This window comes from Cephus cinctus, unplaced genomic scaffold, assembly GCF_000341935.2.
Source record: "Cephus cinctus unplaced genomic scaffold, Ccin1 Ccin1_scaffold0189, whole genome shotgun sequence".
Lineage (NCBI taxonomy): Eukaryota > Metazoa > Arthropoda > Insecta > Hymenoptera > Cephidae > Cephus > Cephus cinctus.
The window spans coordinates 854,988-871,151 of record NW_014332911.1 but is presented as its reverse complement, the minus strand read 5'-3'; the positions used below and the strand labels follow the sequence as shown (position 1 = coordinate 871,151).

General features: G+C 44.4%; 1 protein-coding gene across 12 annotated transcripts in view; it reads left to right on the top strand.

Moving 5' to 3' along the window:
• The window catches only part of LOC107264621 (synaptogenesis protein syg-2), a 136,479-nt gene that overhangs the window by 96,848 nt on the left and 23,467 nt on the right, over positions 1–16,164 (top strand). For 9 of the 12 annotated variants that reach the window (XM_025081882.1, XM_025081883.1, XM_025081880.1 and 6 more), the window contains one exon: positions 7,515–7,656. In XM_025081882.1, coding sequence (XP_024937650.1) covers positions 7,584–7,656 — 73 coding nt within the window. In that variant the 5' untranslated portion in view covers positions 7,515–7,583. Of the gene's footprint in view, positions 1–4,559; positions 5,148–7,001; positions 7,419–7,514; positions 7,657–16,164 lie in introns of those variants that run through there. The other 3 variants (XM_025081887.1, XM_025081886.1, XM_025081885.1) reach the window with 3 other exon arrangements.

The following is a 16,164-nucleotide window of genomic DNA, read 5'->3' as shown; positions in this document are numbered from 1 at the left end:
CTCTCTATCTCTCTCTATCTCTCTCTCTCTCTCTCTCTCTCTCTCTCTCTCTCTCTGCGCCATGAGCGGTTTCATAAATCTGGCTTATTCCAGAGCGGACTCCCTGTGTACCAATATTACTTTATGTCGTGTAGAACGCACAGCCGAAGAGGATAACGTGCGGGAGGCGACTCAGAGGGGATGCTGGATATATTTGGAGGGAATAATGCAGAGCGTTCTTCGTGCGGAAATTTTTAGTGCGAGCTCAATGGAATTTAAAACAAAATACTCTGCTCTCTGGGAAAACCGTGGAAGGGAATGGGAGGGGCGGAGCACCCTGCGGCTCACTAAAGGCTCCCTGAATCATTCATAACGGACCGGGAACTTCTTTGATCGCTTTCCGCCCCTAAATATTTTTATAGGGATTAACCGTGCGATTTTGATTTACCACGAGGGCGTTATTGAATCTGCTTGTTAGCCGCCGTCGCCGCAAATAACAACACCGATGCTAAAGCCAACACTCTATTGCGTTTCTAACAATCCCAAACATACCGCGCAGTTCTATATGTACGGGACATATTCAAATATGACGTTGGGTTGTACGATATAATAGTAAGGGCACTTAATCATAATTTCGATCGATTATTTGACAGGTTCTATATTTGGAATTATTTTTTTTGTTTGCGTTGACTGTACTCGACGATAGTAAGCATTAACTGGAACTGACGATAGTAAGGCGACTAGACTTGTTCTTTGTTATGGTGAATTGTGTATATTACTTATTTACAAATATATTTATTCATAAATTATACGCACGACAGCCTTTACTCTAATTATCCATACGTCAATTGACCAATAAGAAATTTATGAAGAAAACACTCAAGCCTCGAGACATCGCGTTATGTTGTCATTTCCGGAACTTCCACTGAAACTTCGAAACATTTTATTTGCCCGAGTTCCTGGAATATCGACGTTTTATTTACTCCTCAAAGAAAAAATGTTTCTGTGCTTGCGTATACCTCGTGCTTACATTCACGGGACTTGAACGTCCCCCTCGATTTTTGGGACGCATGAATATGCACCCGGCCGTGAACTTACGTCTTCGCACTAGCTTCCCGGCTGTCCTTTTCCGCCTGTTCACGGAAATATGTAAAATCTAAAGTGTACAGGTGAATATGCATAAGCGCCGAAAATTCACATATCTGCGCTATGAGCATTCCCAACTGGTCTGCATGTTTCTGTTCAGTCGCGACTGAAGGACGTGGACAGGATTTTCTTATAAATCATGTAAGACTCGCGAAAAAATAGTCCACCTATTGTATCTTGAAAAAAATTGCGAACCCAAAACAAAAATATAAAATAGAACTTCTCGATACAATCCGAAATACTTTAATACTCTATGAACAAGAAATTTGATTATCTCACAGTAAAAAAAACATATACATATATATAAAGAACCGATACGGAAATATCGAAAAAATAAAAAATTTAAAAGAAAATAAAAAGATAACCACTTGGTGCGATCCTCAGGAGGGTGTGACGAGGGTGAAGCTTCTCATATGGAAGCGACAGTAAATGGGAACGCAAGGGAAGTTTAGTGCGGAGGGGTGGGTGTCGAGAGTAGATCGCTCGTTATCTCTCGTTCACTTTTTCCACTCGTCAGTATAGACACTCTCAAGGAAAGTATCCCTCTGGAAAACGGTATAGCTATAAGGGGTTGCGTCCCCTACTATCGGAGTATAGAGTAGTAAGTTCGACGGAGGTTCGCTTTAATCCCTAGAAAGCGAAAGGTCGTCGAGTGGCGTAAAAGCGTAGAGACGGTTTTGAACCCTGAAACGACGGCAGGGTGCAAGTATCGGACCTGAAATTTTGAAACGAGGGTTGGCAGCCACATGGGGGATCAACGATGACACGAGCACCGGGTAGTTATATCAGCACCGGTAGTAGCAGAACCGCTAGACGAATCCACGGTCAGACCGACTGTCGAGTGGAGGCAGACTACAACAAGTCAGACTCCAGACACGAGATTCGACATCCTAGAGCAGAAAGTAGATGCAGTCAAGATAGGAGAAATCTAAAGGCTAAAATGCAGTAATGGCTGACCGTGGTAGCAGCGACTGGGAAGTTAGCCTAGACAAGCAAGGTGGTTCTAGTTGAGGTGAATTTCGATACTATCTCTCGTTTAGACAGAACGCTCCTATTTATTCAGGCAAAGTAGTACGAGTCTATAGGCAGTGCTGTGCGGAAGTCCCGAGTTTATTATCAGCATGGACTAGCAGCATTGGTATCGGTAGTGGTGTGCTGCTAATGCCACAGCTACAGTCTTAGAAAGTTGGCAGGCGAGATTGATTATATCTTTTCGTACTTATACCCGCCAAGGTACGTGTTATTATTACCATCGAGTGCTTAAGCGTCGTCCGGGACTCGGCGTGATCGGAGACACCGAGCTGTATGTCGACCCAACTGACACGGACAGGCGATTTACGATTTTTGCCATGGGAACGATTGACTCGTTGAAAAGTTATACGCAAAAGTTATAAGTTCACCAATGAAAATTGTCGCGTCCCTCTCGAAAGATTCGAAAGTCGGCCTCACTCGTTAATACGAAATCCCACGAACGAGTGAAACGTTACCAGCCGTTTACGGTAACGACGTCGAGCCAAGCGCGAAAGAGCCTCAACGACTAGACCATAAACGAGATTGACATATGCTGTATATAGTATATGCTATATATGTATATACAAGATTTAGAGATATATACGTATACACAGAACGGACCCCCAACGACAATCTTGATAATCGTAATGCCCTGCGTGTCTGTAGGAATGAATATACACGTATTCACGTTTTATATTATTTGTGCTATGGCTTATCTGTGAGTATATTTATATTGTATATATATATATAGTATATATATTGTGTATATATATATATACGAAACTGTATAATGTGCACGTATAGTAATGCTATCTGTATGAAGTACCCGCACCCTCTTATCATCTGGCAAATTTAATAGAACGAGCGTCAATATTAATCTAAACGAACGTGAGACGATAATTCCGTTTCCTCTGCTAATTACCACTCCCTTATTAACTGTGCTGCTCTTGGTAAACGTAGCTCATCTATTCCCTCTAGTATTCCTGTTCCCATTTCGACTGGCCTTGTGCATTCGAGATACTAGACAGGAGGGTTGCCATTTCCAACTTTATCATTAAGATCCTTCGGCCTCGACGCGGATAAAAGTAGCTGCTGCGTTTCGCTCGTCGGACAGCCGTGTCGGGATATTTGCGAACGACAGTGAAATCTTTGGGCTTTTCAGGGAAACAGCAGAGAGAGGGGGGATGGGGGGATGGAGCGTCCGTGTCCCTTCTCAAACATCGAATGAATTCTCTTGTGATTTTATTCTCGCGAGATTTCACCCGCGCAATGACATTTGACCCCATCGTCTGAAAATGGCCGGATTGTCCTTCCCACGATACTACACGGGACCATACGAAATAAAGACACTTACCGGAAAAGCCGAGATCGGACCCCGTCTCACCAGTGTTATCCACCATTGGCTTTTCCCGCCCCTCGGTCATTTTCGAGACCACCATCAACTCCGACGTCCCTGCGAACGAGCCTCCTACACGCTTTACTGGGACTACGTAGACTTATTCCAATGCCGAATAAAACGAAACACGGTGCACTCGCCGAAGGTATATATCTATACAGGTCCATCTCCTCAGCATCCTATTCGTTCGTACTTTGTCATTCTAGTTCTCCTTAGTTCTCTTTCGGTATGTGCCGTCGACATCGGACGTGGCTCTCAACGCCAGGGGCTTTTCGAATTCCTCGGGCTGCACTTCAAGGGTGTAGTGCCTGGCGTCTACTTTACAACGCGGAAAGGGTCTTCGCTTAAAGGGGGACTGTCTGGGTGAAGACGACTGCACCTATTCGGGGCTGGCTGGTGGACGTGTGCGCTTCGTTTATTTTATTCTCACGGCTGGCCGGACAGAGAAGAGGCAACCCCCTCGAGTTCTTGAGAAGGAGGACACACGCGGCCGGCACGGAGTCAAGAACGAGGGGGGAGAGGAGGAAGCAAAGTGGTCTAGAAAAATGGCACGACGGAGGTGTTAGCGAAAGATGAAGCCTTTGAGCCTCCTAGGAATGATGCCACTTCGTTTCCTGCGGACAGCCTCCTATTACCGGGGGAATTACCGTTATCGTAAACTCTCACTGATAACGTCGGCAATGATATCAATTCTCTTTGAAACAACTGCATCGGTAGATCCCTTTGCACAATTCCTTTGCTAACCTCGTAACTTCGACTTTCCTGCTTACGAACGTCTTATTTCGTTTATTGCTGCTCGTCCAATTCCTGTTCTTCTTTTTTTCTTCTTCTTCGAACGTAAAAATTGAGGACGCGCAGTCTGCACTAAAAATAAGGACTGTCTTCTGACACGCTTGCGCTTCCAGATCTACCTGCATTTATGCATTTATGCATTTATGCAGGTACACCTGCGCCGAAACACTCTGCGCCGGCGCTCAGGTGGACACTCGTAAAGCACCGCGACGCCAGGCGTCGTAGTCGGCATCGGCCGGTCGTATCGCGAACTTCGCTTCCGATTCCAGAAGCGCCTTTCGCTCCCTCTCTGTGCTTCCGCTGAGCTTGCGCGTTCGCGTGTCCACCTGCTACGCACGAGAAAGTTCAAAACGGCACGCGACATCAGCGCGGAATTAAAGCGCTGGGATACTCGGACGCTTTGTACTTTGTCACGTCAAGGATATAGACGGAATTCAAAGTTCTCGTGAGTTTAAGACGGATGGACTGTTGCATAAGTGAAGAACGATCCTTTCGTTTTCTCTGGAAGATGCTCGTGGGAAATCTTTGCTGTTTACGCAAGAAAATCCGGAGAAGTGTTTGAGGCAATGTTTACATGCCATATCTGCACGTCAGCGAATCTTCGCGGCTGAATAATTTGAAAAATGAGGTCGTTCGTGGTGCTTAGAAAATTTTTGAGTTTTAGATGAATTTAATAAGGAATTACGCTCGAGAGAAATTTTTGGGAGAAAAATAATTTTGTGACCTGGGGAATAATTGTTGGATGGAAAGTAAAGATTAGCACCTGACGAATCGATGCTGGGATTCTGGAGAAACCGAATCTGCCAAAGGATACGGAAGGAGGGTAGGTGGAAGCGAAATAATTATTACTAGAGCAATTTGGAGAATAACAAGAATTTTGGTAAATTTTACTATTGCACTTATCGCACCAGAAAATATAAGAACTGTCAAGTCACTCGATTGGTTCTTATGTGTTCTTGAAACTATAATTGTTTTTCTTTTATGGGACGTGCCTGAGTGACTTTATAGTTTACTTCGTCAATTTGCTAAAATTGTTTTGACTGTCGCTCGAGACTTGCTATTGTCCAAATACTAACCGATGCTCTAGTAATGACAACAATACATTTTTCTCGCTGTAAAGAAAGGGAAAGACAAAGCGAAAGAGGGTGGCTCGTTGGATGGCGGACGAAATAGGGCGGAAAGCAATGAACTCCGCTTTCGAGTAAATAGTCGAGTACATAAATAAATAAATGAGCGCACGTGCGGCAACTGTTCCAATCCGAAAGGAAATAATGCGTAAATAGACATTGAATGGGAAGGTGTATATATACATATATATTCATATATAATAATTGGGCTGTTGCATAAAACACACTGAAACAGTGTTAACAATAATGAAGGAATAAACGGTTGAACGCATCATTGAATAACCATATTAATGATTAAATAAATATTTTTCAATGCCTCGCGAGTTCCATGATTTGAAAAGAAAAATTTTTTTCATGTTATATCTTTCCCTAGAAATTCGACAAATAATTCTACCTCGCGTAAATAAACAATAATGATCGTTCTATACCTTCCTCTCCTCGTCCAGCCTCTCTCCGTGAATCTTATGTAGGTGTCAGGTATTCCACGAATTCGTAAAGAAAAAAAAAAAAAAAAAAAAAAAAAAAAAAAAAAAAGTGAAATACAGGCGTAGTATATGACAAAGAAAATATTAAATATTGAAGATGATTCGTGTGATCTAAAATCGCGTTTGAAATGTATGCCTTGCAAAGTGAGTGATCGCACGACAATCGCGTGGGATATAGATACATAAAGATCCCAAACCCACTTCGACGTCAAGCGTCTCGTGTTCACTTGGTTTTCCCAGACAGATTTTGCCGCATGGCCTAAACAAACGTATCGCAGAATCTCATAGCGCTTTTTTACTATGTAAAATCAGGCAGAGCGACAATGAACGCGAGAGGGAAAGTATTTCTAGAGTAAACGAGATCTATGCCAGTAACGTGAGAGGGTAGGAAACCCGAGAATAAATAAAAGGACGTAAAATGAGAATAAAAAAAAATAGAAAAGTAACCCCGCGTCGAAAATAGTGATCCATCACGGTGCGTGTGCCGTGAGGTGGAAAACGTGGCTGGCATCTGTAGCTGTCTACCGTTTATCAGAGGCACGAACTTTCCTCGGTAAACCTCAAGAAAAGGCATGGATCGTCCATGCAGACCTTCCGCGTTGCATAAGCGTCTTCTTGATGCTGACAATAAGTTTTCTCGTTCCCCTGAACTTTTATCCACCCGGAGTAAAAGTCATCTTGAGAGAGACTCTGAAGCGCCTTTGAATAATACAGCCCTGGGAAAATGCATTGAATCATAATAGTCGCTCTATACGCGCCACGTCAGAGCGCGACGGGATCGTTTCTTTATACTTGAGCTCGTCTTGGCAACAAGTTGTAATTTTAAGTTGAGGCATCGCGACGCCTATGGTTCAGTGAACTCGTGCGAAATAGACTGCTTGCCAGGGATAGAGAGAGGGATGCTTTTTATATTCTTATACAACTTTTTTTTTTTTCATCCCCTCTTCTTCCCCGCTAAGCATCCGGCCGCCGGATACTTTTTGGTCGACACACCTTCAGCTGGAATAACATTGCTGAGTGGAGGCTGGCTAAGTGAAAAGTTTATTATCGTCATTCCTTTCTTAGTCTTCCACATGACGTAACATATATGGAGAAGGTGAAAGAGCGTGCTGATAAACTTGTGATAATTTTTGGGCTTTTAATTGAGTGAGAAAAAAAAGTGAAATAATTGTGACGTGAAGTGAAAATGGGAGTTATTTGTAGATAGGAGGGAGAAACGTAACCCGTCGAGTGTTACGGGTGGTGGTAATGGGGAACACTAACATTAGAAAGCAGGTCAGGAATCATTAAATTTAATTGACAGTAGAATAACAGGTCCTTGAATTAATTCAAGCAACAAGCCTAATGCCGCTATAGCCTCGGCGTATTATTTCGATGTGCTGTAACACTCGAAGTAGTTAGAGACTGGAAGCGTCGCGACGAGCCTTAACAATCGAATCTATAGGAAGGATCTCTCGAATAAGAAAAATAAAAAGTTCATAAGTGCGTTCTGCGGCATTTTTATCAGAAATATAATTGCAGTTGAGTGTACGTGAAGAAGTTGCTTGATTAGTGAGAAATTTGTTTAATTTCCATTAGCACGTGGCCGACGGTGATAGCTAGTGAAGAAAAAGGGTACAAACCTTAAACAACGAATTACCCATCGGGATGCCCGGAGGGTGCACACCCCCTGCGATGGATTTGGTGTTTCTCCTAGTCCTGGCATTACTACGTCAAGATGGTGAGTTATGGCTACATTTTTTTTCTTATCGGTTATCACCGTATCATCTCGTAGAAAATACCACTCTACTATTTATCGAGGAATTTCGTATTTCTAAGTTCACTTCCAGTGAGCCTAGAATGAACCTGACGCTTAAATACGGATTAGGTATAAAATATGATAACCACAAAAAAAAAGTTTGATAAAGTACGCAATAGTAAAACACTGGAGAATATAAGGTATATATGGTAATGCAGTATGGGGTGGCATCAGTGTCATGGAAAAGGAAAAAAGGGAAGGGTTTTGGTGGTCGATGGGTAAGTGCATCACGCCATACATATCAATACGGAGAGCAATGATGGGTCCGATATGAAATTTTAAGATGGCAAAACTTGCCGATGAGTTTAGCATAGATAAATAAAAGATGAGGTACTCGCTGAAAGCTTTTTGGCAAAAGCGAAATTTCGCCAGTCTCCTTCGCTATTTTACGAAGCGTCAAACGTCCAGTAAGAGCAGCTGGCTGGAGCCAGGACTTTTCGATTGGTTTACTCTTGCTTACCCTTTACTTATGTTTTCGGTATTATTTGTATTTAAAAAAATATTGTATATCGGACGAAGGAAGCGTGCCTCTCGCCAATAGGTGTATCTTTCGTCTATAAATACACGTAACAGGCATATTCCATTGAACTGGCATCTCTCTGTCGTAGCATAGGCACCTGATATACCTTTGGGAAATATCGGGTACAGTCACCCTGAAACTCCCTGTACAGAAGCCCCCGGCGCCCAACTACCCCCTTCTTAACCGGAATGGACTTTCGAATTGAAAGGGAAGACGGGGAATTTGGAAAATGGGGCCGCATGGAAATTTTATTGGTTCCTAGCGCGACGCCGCTTGCCTTCCTGATGAGGAGGCGTCGGCCGAGGAAGGTACGTGGACGATTTCGAATAAAAAGGAACCACGAACTTTCGTCAGGTGGGTAATAAACCTTTTCGATGGGAGCCAATCGAAGCGCGCCTTTCAGCGAATCCCGAGAATTCGGAAAGGTGTCGGTCGATGAGTGGAAGCCGGCGAGAAGGAGCAGGGAAATAGGATTCGAACTTGAGATTAGAAAGAGATAAAGTTATTGGCAATTCCATGAAACGAACGAGGCACAAGGCAATAAGACAGCTATGCTGATCCATAGGGAGTCTGGGAATAGATTTTTTTTCTTAATAATAGACTGTGGGAGTAACGACCGTCTTTTCTCTCGATTGCAAACTGCTCCGACGTTTCTCATTCGAAGGACTCGTCTAACGTTCGTTAATCGTCAGACTGCATATTTAAAGTTCAAACCTTCAGAAGGGCACTCGAAAAAGTGCGATTTAAGCTCTTCCAATTCTCCTCTGGCAACCCTCTCAAAACCTCCAGCTACCCTCCTGCTTTTACTCTTTCCACTTTTTGCCGCCTCCTTTTTTTTTTTACTTTCCTACCTTTTCGCCATTTTTACCACCTAGACCCTTCTGCGTCCTCGGGCGTACCTTGCTCTCCTCGTTCTCTCTTCAGTCTCTCTTCAACTGATCTCATCACATGCTTATCTCCGAAACGTGTGTATCGATAGTTCAGTCACTGGTGAACAGAGTCTTTCGGGTCTCTAAGGGTATTTCGACGAGGCTCTTTTTTCCATGTCTACGATGCCTACCTGGTGGCTAAAAGTGAGATCTGGTCCACAGTGCCGAAGAGGACTGGCTCACGGTTTCTTTTCGTTCGACTCGTGAGCAACTATGACGGCTAACTTTGATTATACATACTACACACCGCTACAGTTATCTAATTGGTGACCTAGGGGTACGCACAGGGGTGGGTCCGCACCCCCAGAGCACTCTGTGTACACAGTTCGTTGTCCAATGAAAGTTTCACGGATAGGTGAGCTACGGTTGATTAAATTCAGTCGCGGGACGCTTCCGTAAATGAAGTTACAGTCTCCCCGGCTCCGCTGGTTTTGCCGTTTTCGTCCACATATGGTCGATGCTGTATATGGAGGAGAGAACGGGAGGCGTCGAACAGAAAACACTGGAAAATAATTGACTGCGAATAAGCCCGTGCGGCGATCCCGCTAATCCATTATAAATTGATAGGAGGGCGGAGGAACAATTGCGTGCTGGTCGCCTTTTGTCATCAATTACGAATTACTTCTCTGTAAATTGGAAGAGGGTTGTTTTTAATGTACGTAGCAAGGTAGATACGTGTCAAAGTTCACTGGGACCAACTGGTTACTCAGGTCGAGGGAAATCAGTTAATTGTCATAATCCCCCTTCTGGAGGGAGAGGCGGAAAATTCGTCGCAGTTCTTCCGATTTTCCCGGTTCCCCTCCCTGGTCCACCCTTCTCTTAGTTCAGCCAAGATACCAGATCCAGCCATCCACCCTCTACGATACTCCCCAGCTCACCTTAAGATCTCTCCATCGTGTCATCCCGGAATGGCCATGTTGAAGATGGGCCACCTGGCCCTGGTCCAGAACAATTCCGCATGCTACTTGTGATGTCAGCAGGATGGAAAAAGAGACTGAGGAAGCTTAAAGGAACCAACGGAGTCATCCTTTCTTTGTCTATTTTTGTTCCGCTTCTCCTTCCTTCGAATTTTTTACCTTCGACTCTTCACCTTCCCTCGAGCCATCTTTTCCAGATTCAGGATTGGTCCGTTCGCCTCGCTCTGCAATTCGTTCAATCCTATCGTCCTATTTGCTTGTTCCTCGGTTGATGTCGAATTCTCTATTTTTAACGACTAACGAAATCTACCCTCTCGTGTCCACCCCCTGTCGTTTCAGTGAATCGAACGAGTCGCTATCGAACTTTTCTGTCGATGAGTTCAACTTGAATTTTAAACGCGCTTGCAACCAGCTAGAAAAACCTGTCAAACCTTCCCGTGTATGGATCGTATATAAAGCATATATCCACTTAAACTATATAAACTCGTAAATGATTCATTTGATCAATATACGGTTTCGTCTCCGACCGTTTCCCTATACGTATATCTAACCACAAATTGGCGTTTTCATTAGAGGTGAATAGAGTCTTTTCCTAAATTTCTATATTCGTCATCTACTGTTCCGTCGTGTCTCACATTGCCTAAATTCCAACAACAACAGTTGTCTAATAGCGAAGCGCACCAGCGCCTAATACATACATATGTAGTTACATATATCACAATCCCAGAGAAAACGCAACTAGTGGTTCCAAGTGTCTGAGCGCGCAGTAGTATCTCACCACGAGTTTCTTCCTTTTCTGCAGAGGAGAGACATCACATCCGGCACGTTACATCGCACAACGCGTTAAAGCCGAGACCGGTCTGGCTCGCGATGTAAATATTTAACTACCAGAATGGTCAGGAGGACCCAGGGCTAATCCGACCTACCCTTAGATTTCACTACGTACCCGCAGGCACTACTCACCCAGCGCAGGGGTTGTAAGTGACTGAAGTTGAAGATTCTTTTCTGATTCTTCATTCCTGTTTTCTACGAATAGTAAGAATTCCCCGGACGAGTCTGAGGCACTAGTCCCGGTGATGGTCGTCAAGGAGACTGCTGGGTTCAAGAGTTCAGAGAGGGACGTGCTTCCTGTTTCCGGTTAATTTTTGATGAAACTAAAAAATATTTGCAGGCTTCGGCGCACCTGTCTGGCCGGGTACAGTATAGCTAGTAGCTTGAATTCACCGATGGACTTCAGTATCTTCGTTCACGTGTACTTGCCTTTTTAGCCAGGTGAGGCAGGTGTAACGAGGCTACGCGAGGTTAAAGGTGGAAGGGTATAACCTGTGAGACTTGCAATTTATCTTGCACTGCTGGTTTGTACACTCGTTACGCAGTGAAACAACAAACATTGTTTACCTGCTCTCGATAGCTACACAGCTATTACCGTATCATAGCAAATGGAAGTTTACCATCTATGGAGCTATAGTGTATATAGATATATTAGTCGTACCTATGGGACTTGAAACCGTGCGAATGGCCTAGGCTGGCATAGGGAGGCATAGGGAGGCATAGGGTGGCACAGGGTGGCATAGGGTGAAACGAGCCCTTCTATTTTCCCCGGCACGACCATCACCGGGGAGTTAGCTATAAATACACAAATGAATCATTTCATTTGTATTATTACCGTGAGATTTTCAGTTCATTACTTTCCAAGTACAATGGAGCACGATTAGTCGTACAGTCCCTGTCTTGAAGTTTTTCTCATGCTCGAGAGTTTCTCTTTAGTTTTTCTGGCTTCTGGAGAATCCTCGCTAAAAAGAAGTGGCCGGAGAACAAGGCGAAGACTCGACTGCAGTTTCTCTTCCCGCGCTCCATTTCTTCTTTTACATTTTGCACTGTACCTTGCCTCCATACTTTGTCTCTAATTAAGCGGCAACTTTTGAATCTTACGAAATATCTCGGCATGACAACGGAAGTTCCATCGAGCACGTGACTTCCTGAGGTGGGTACACGTTACGTGCTATAGGCAGGCAGACATTTATAAGATATTTCAAAGTGCATTGACTTCCTACAATTTTTCTATAGTAACGCTCGATCCGACCCAACGAAACTGAGCTTGCGCAACTTGGTTAAGTTGCGCCACACGCGAATTTAATTGTCGACCAGAATCGATAATATGTGACGAATTCAAAATATGGAGACCAGAATGATTTTTCGCAGCGCGAGAAAGTTGTGTGCAATTTTGTTTTTCCCATCAATTTATTTACCCGCATCGGACTTGCAGAACGAACACCAGATTGTTTCGTTCGACCATTCGTAACGGTGTCGGAAATTTTCAGTCGCACAATAAATTCTACGAATCGTTGAATTTTACGTTTGACGAAACCGAGTGCGATCCTCCGTGTAGCGGAAGGGGCCGTGGTGTAAAGCACGTTCCGGCGACGCGCTCCTGACGAATTTTAGGAAATTCCATTTCCGCCAATCCATTATGCTCCTATTTTATTAAACTCCGAGCAGTCCCCCGCAACCACAATTGTATCCACTGACTTCTGGCCATTTCGTATAAAGCCATCCCTGAATGATCCACGATCTACTTGATTTCAATCTACGTCAATGGATCATCCGATACCTGCTTGTGTTATCACATTCGTATCGGCACCCCAACTCGATTCTTCCTGCATTCACTGGTTCATGTCAATTTCGTATGTACAAAGATCATTGCGAAGGATCAACCGGAAGCACCTGGCCCATTGGCAACCCTCGTGAAAACTCTTCAACGAAAACGATTAACGTTGCTCCCTCTCATTTATTACTCAAGCCAAGCAAACAAGCGGAGCTTCCTTCCGAAATTCGATCCCAATTTGGTAAGATTACTCCGATCGATGGATCGAGTACGTTCTGTATACCTGACTGTGCGTACGTCGAGGACAATACACGTTTCCGAAAAAAAAAAAAACACAATAGACCGATGAATCGAAAGCTAAAAATGGATTTCGTAATTCGAGTACGAAGAATAAGCAGGAAATCTAAGGAATGAAAAGAATCGCTGGAATCTAATTCGCGAAGAGAGAAGTAAAATCCTTATTCGCGTCTGAGCAGTAACTAGCGTCGTTACATATTTCTCCTGATTATATAACTGCTTTATGTTTGACAAAGAATTGGATGTTACTCGTTTTGTAATGAAAAGCAGCGAGCTCAGCGAGTCCAATTTGCTTTGAAACCGCCGAATGCACGCGGCATCGTAATTAATATTAATGTCCCATTGTTCCCTCTTTTACGAATGCACGCGTGCAGCCAGACGGAGGTTTGCGTCCGCGTTGACTGCGGGTGTAGAATGTGTAGCAGCCGTAGGTGATGGTGCTCAGAAGGTGTCAGTCTCTTTCTCTCTCTCTCTCTCTCTCTCTCTCTCTCTCTCTCTCTCTCTCCCCGGTTGGCGATGGTGCTGCTGGTCGAAGGTAGTAGAACAGGGGTGGCATGAGTCAGATAACGCGAACGAAGGGTGGTCGGCGGCCACAGGCCATGGCCGACACTACAGCCGCTACTACTACTGGACGCGTAGAGAAATCGATAGTCGTAAAACACGTGAAAAACGAGCGGTAAAACTCAGCCGATGCTACGCACCGGGGTCAGAATGGTCAATGGCATTAGGGCCGCTGGTAGCAGGGTTGGCCCGTCCGGTGCAGTCACGCTAGCTACCGGAAGTAACCCCTTCTCCGAACTATCGGCCCTGCGAGGGCAATAAAGACAAAAATCGGAGCCTTTATCACCGGGAAAATTTATTGTAATAACTACGAGTCGGGGACAGCGCTGTTACCGTCGAGCCACGCGATAAACGGGAAGCAGAGAGTAACAGTGGCCAAAGGTACGAAGAGTCGCGACGCAGGGGGGGAGCGACGGTGGAGGCAGTCTCTTATGATCTTTATTGTCACGAGAGACCTCTTACTGTTCTTTGAGAAATTAGAAAGGAACTTCTTGGCTGATTAGACCCTTCGAGCGTGTCGCCGATCCTCTTCGTTCTTTTCACCTTTAGTTCGAAAGACTCCATTCTTTCTTACTGTCTTCCCTTCCTCGCCCTCTAGACCACCATATTTCTTTCCAGACAGCCCGGGGTTCCTATTATTTTTTTTTAATAGTCCTTTACTCATACCTCGCCGGCAGTTTCTTTGAAGAAACGTGACTGGCCACTTGAAAGCACATGTCGTGCGTCTCCCGGTTACTCGGTGTGTCGACGATTCAGTCGACCAGCTGCCAGCCAGCCGACCAGCCATGGTCTCGTGGGTTAGATGGAAACGTTAATGTCGAGCGACGTTCGTACAATCGCATGAACCCATCTTCGTGCGATAATGTGAACCGAGCATTAGCTTTCTGTGTCTCTGAGACGGCTTCCCGTTTAATTCGAATGAACTCCTGGCCAAGCTGCCTTGGCGTGACCAGATACGAGTCTGTCCGCGTCTGGACAGCTGCTTAAGGATAAGATTAGTCTTGTCAGATACTTCTCTTTATTGCTATAGAAACCTGTACGAATAATCAGACAATTATCCTGCAAGAAATAACTGTGGCTTAGTTCGATATAAATTCTCCACTTCGAATCCTTGTCCCGTCTCGTCACGCTGTCGGAGTTTCTCAAATTTTCCTTTGTCATAGAACTCAAAAAGAGAAATGCTGCTGACGTCCCTTGTCCTTCCTGCCAAAAACTGACAATGGCCCGAATTCGGCCCACGGAGAACGTACCTGTAACTCGCTAAAGAAACGTGGAAAAACGATTATTCATTGTCCTCCCAATAAGAGGCCATTATCGCTGTCAATTGCGGTGCCGAATGCGAGTTAAAAGTAATTTTTTATATTCAGCTCTTTCATTTTTATCCCTCGCTATTGTGAATTATTCGCAGGGCCTGAAGATCCTAACGGAACATGTTTCAATGGTTGGGCTATTATGCTTTAAGCCCTTCACACACAAAATAACGTAACGACGTGAGACTTGAGCGTAAGGAAACCAACCAATCAGAATCCAGTACTCTCCCCTCCAAGTGGACAGTACTAGAGTCTGATTGGTTGCTTTCCTTACGCTTACGTCTTACGTCGTTACGTTATTTTGTATGCGAAGGGCTTTTAGACTTTGAGGCTTTTCGGACAACTGAGCTCTGTCTTATAACTGACGTTTCATTGTTATTTGTTTCAAGTGACACGTGACGAAAACTTCCATTTTCACACGAGTACACGCTTAACCACTTTTCCACCCTCCGTAGCGAATCATCCAGCTTGTTACCACGCGTAGGATTTATGTAGTGAATGAAATAGTTTGACAAAGTCTCAAGATTCGTCTGAGCTACGTTCCAAATAATTCGCATCGACCAAATAATTCCGACAATCCGATAGGTCGCGCACAAAAATAGCCAGTCTAAAGATAAGCCGAGTGTTGGACCGATAATGTGTAAACCTCGATGTTTCCTCGAACGAGCAGAGTACGAGTAAAGAATTTAAGGTCACCCGTCCAAATGTACGTATTCGCGGTACAATTCGCGTCAGAAGAATGTCTCAAAGTATTAAAAATTTAAGAAGCGTCTCGTTTCGAAAACGAATTTTCATAAAATTTCGTTCGAGGGCGCTTCCACGGCCGAAATTTTTCCTTATTTCATTCTCTTTAAAATTTCATACCACTCTACTTTGACTACATCTCATTTAGCAGTCTTCCAGGAACTTCTCGATTTGGGCTTTTCTTTTTCCTTTGTCAGTGAAACCAGACTGTTTCCTTTATACCTTATAATGCTTTTGGTTGTGTATTCAGAAACTTGAGTTGTGCTTCGTCTCTGGCGAGTAATAACCGAACAACCCGGTAGAACCGAAAAAGTCGTGGGTGGAGGGTAGGGGGAGAGTAAACGGGAGGCGCATCTTCTTCACGCAGCATCCACGCTGACACCCAGTCAATTATGTGCGTGCCGCGAGGCATGGTCTTAATTAAAACGCGACGGGGAAATTTTACAGTGGTAGCGAGTTCGAAGATAAAGGGCCATATAGAATAGGGGGGTGGCAGTAGCCGACACGGAGCTGGGGGGTGAAGTGGCTGTCGAAATGACGGGGGGGG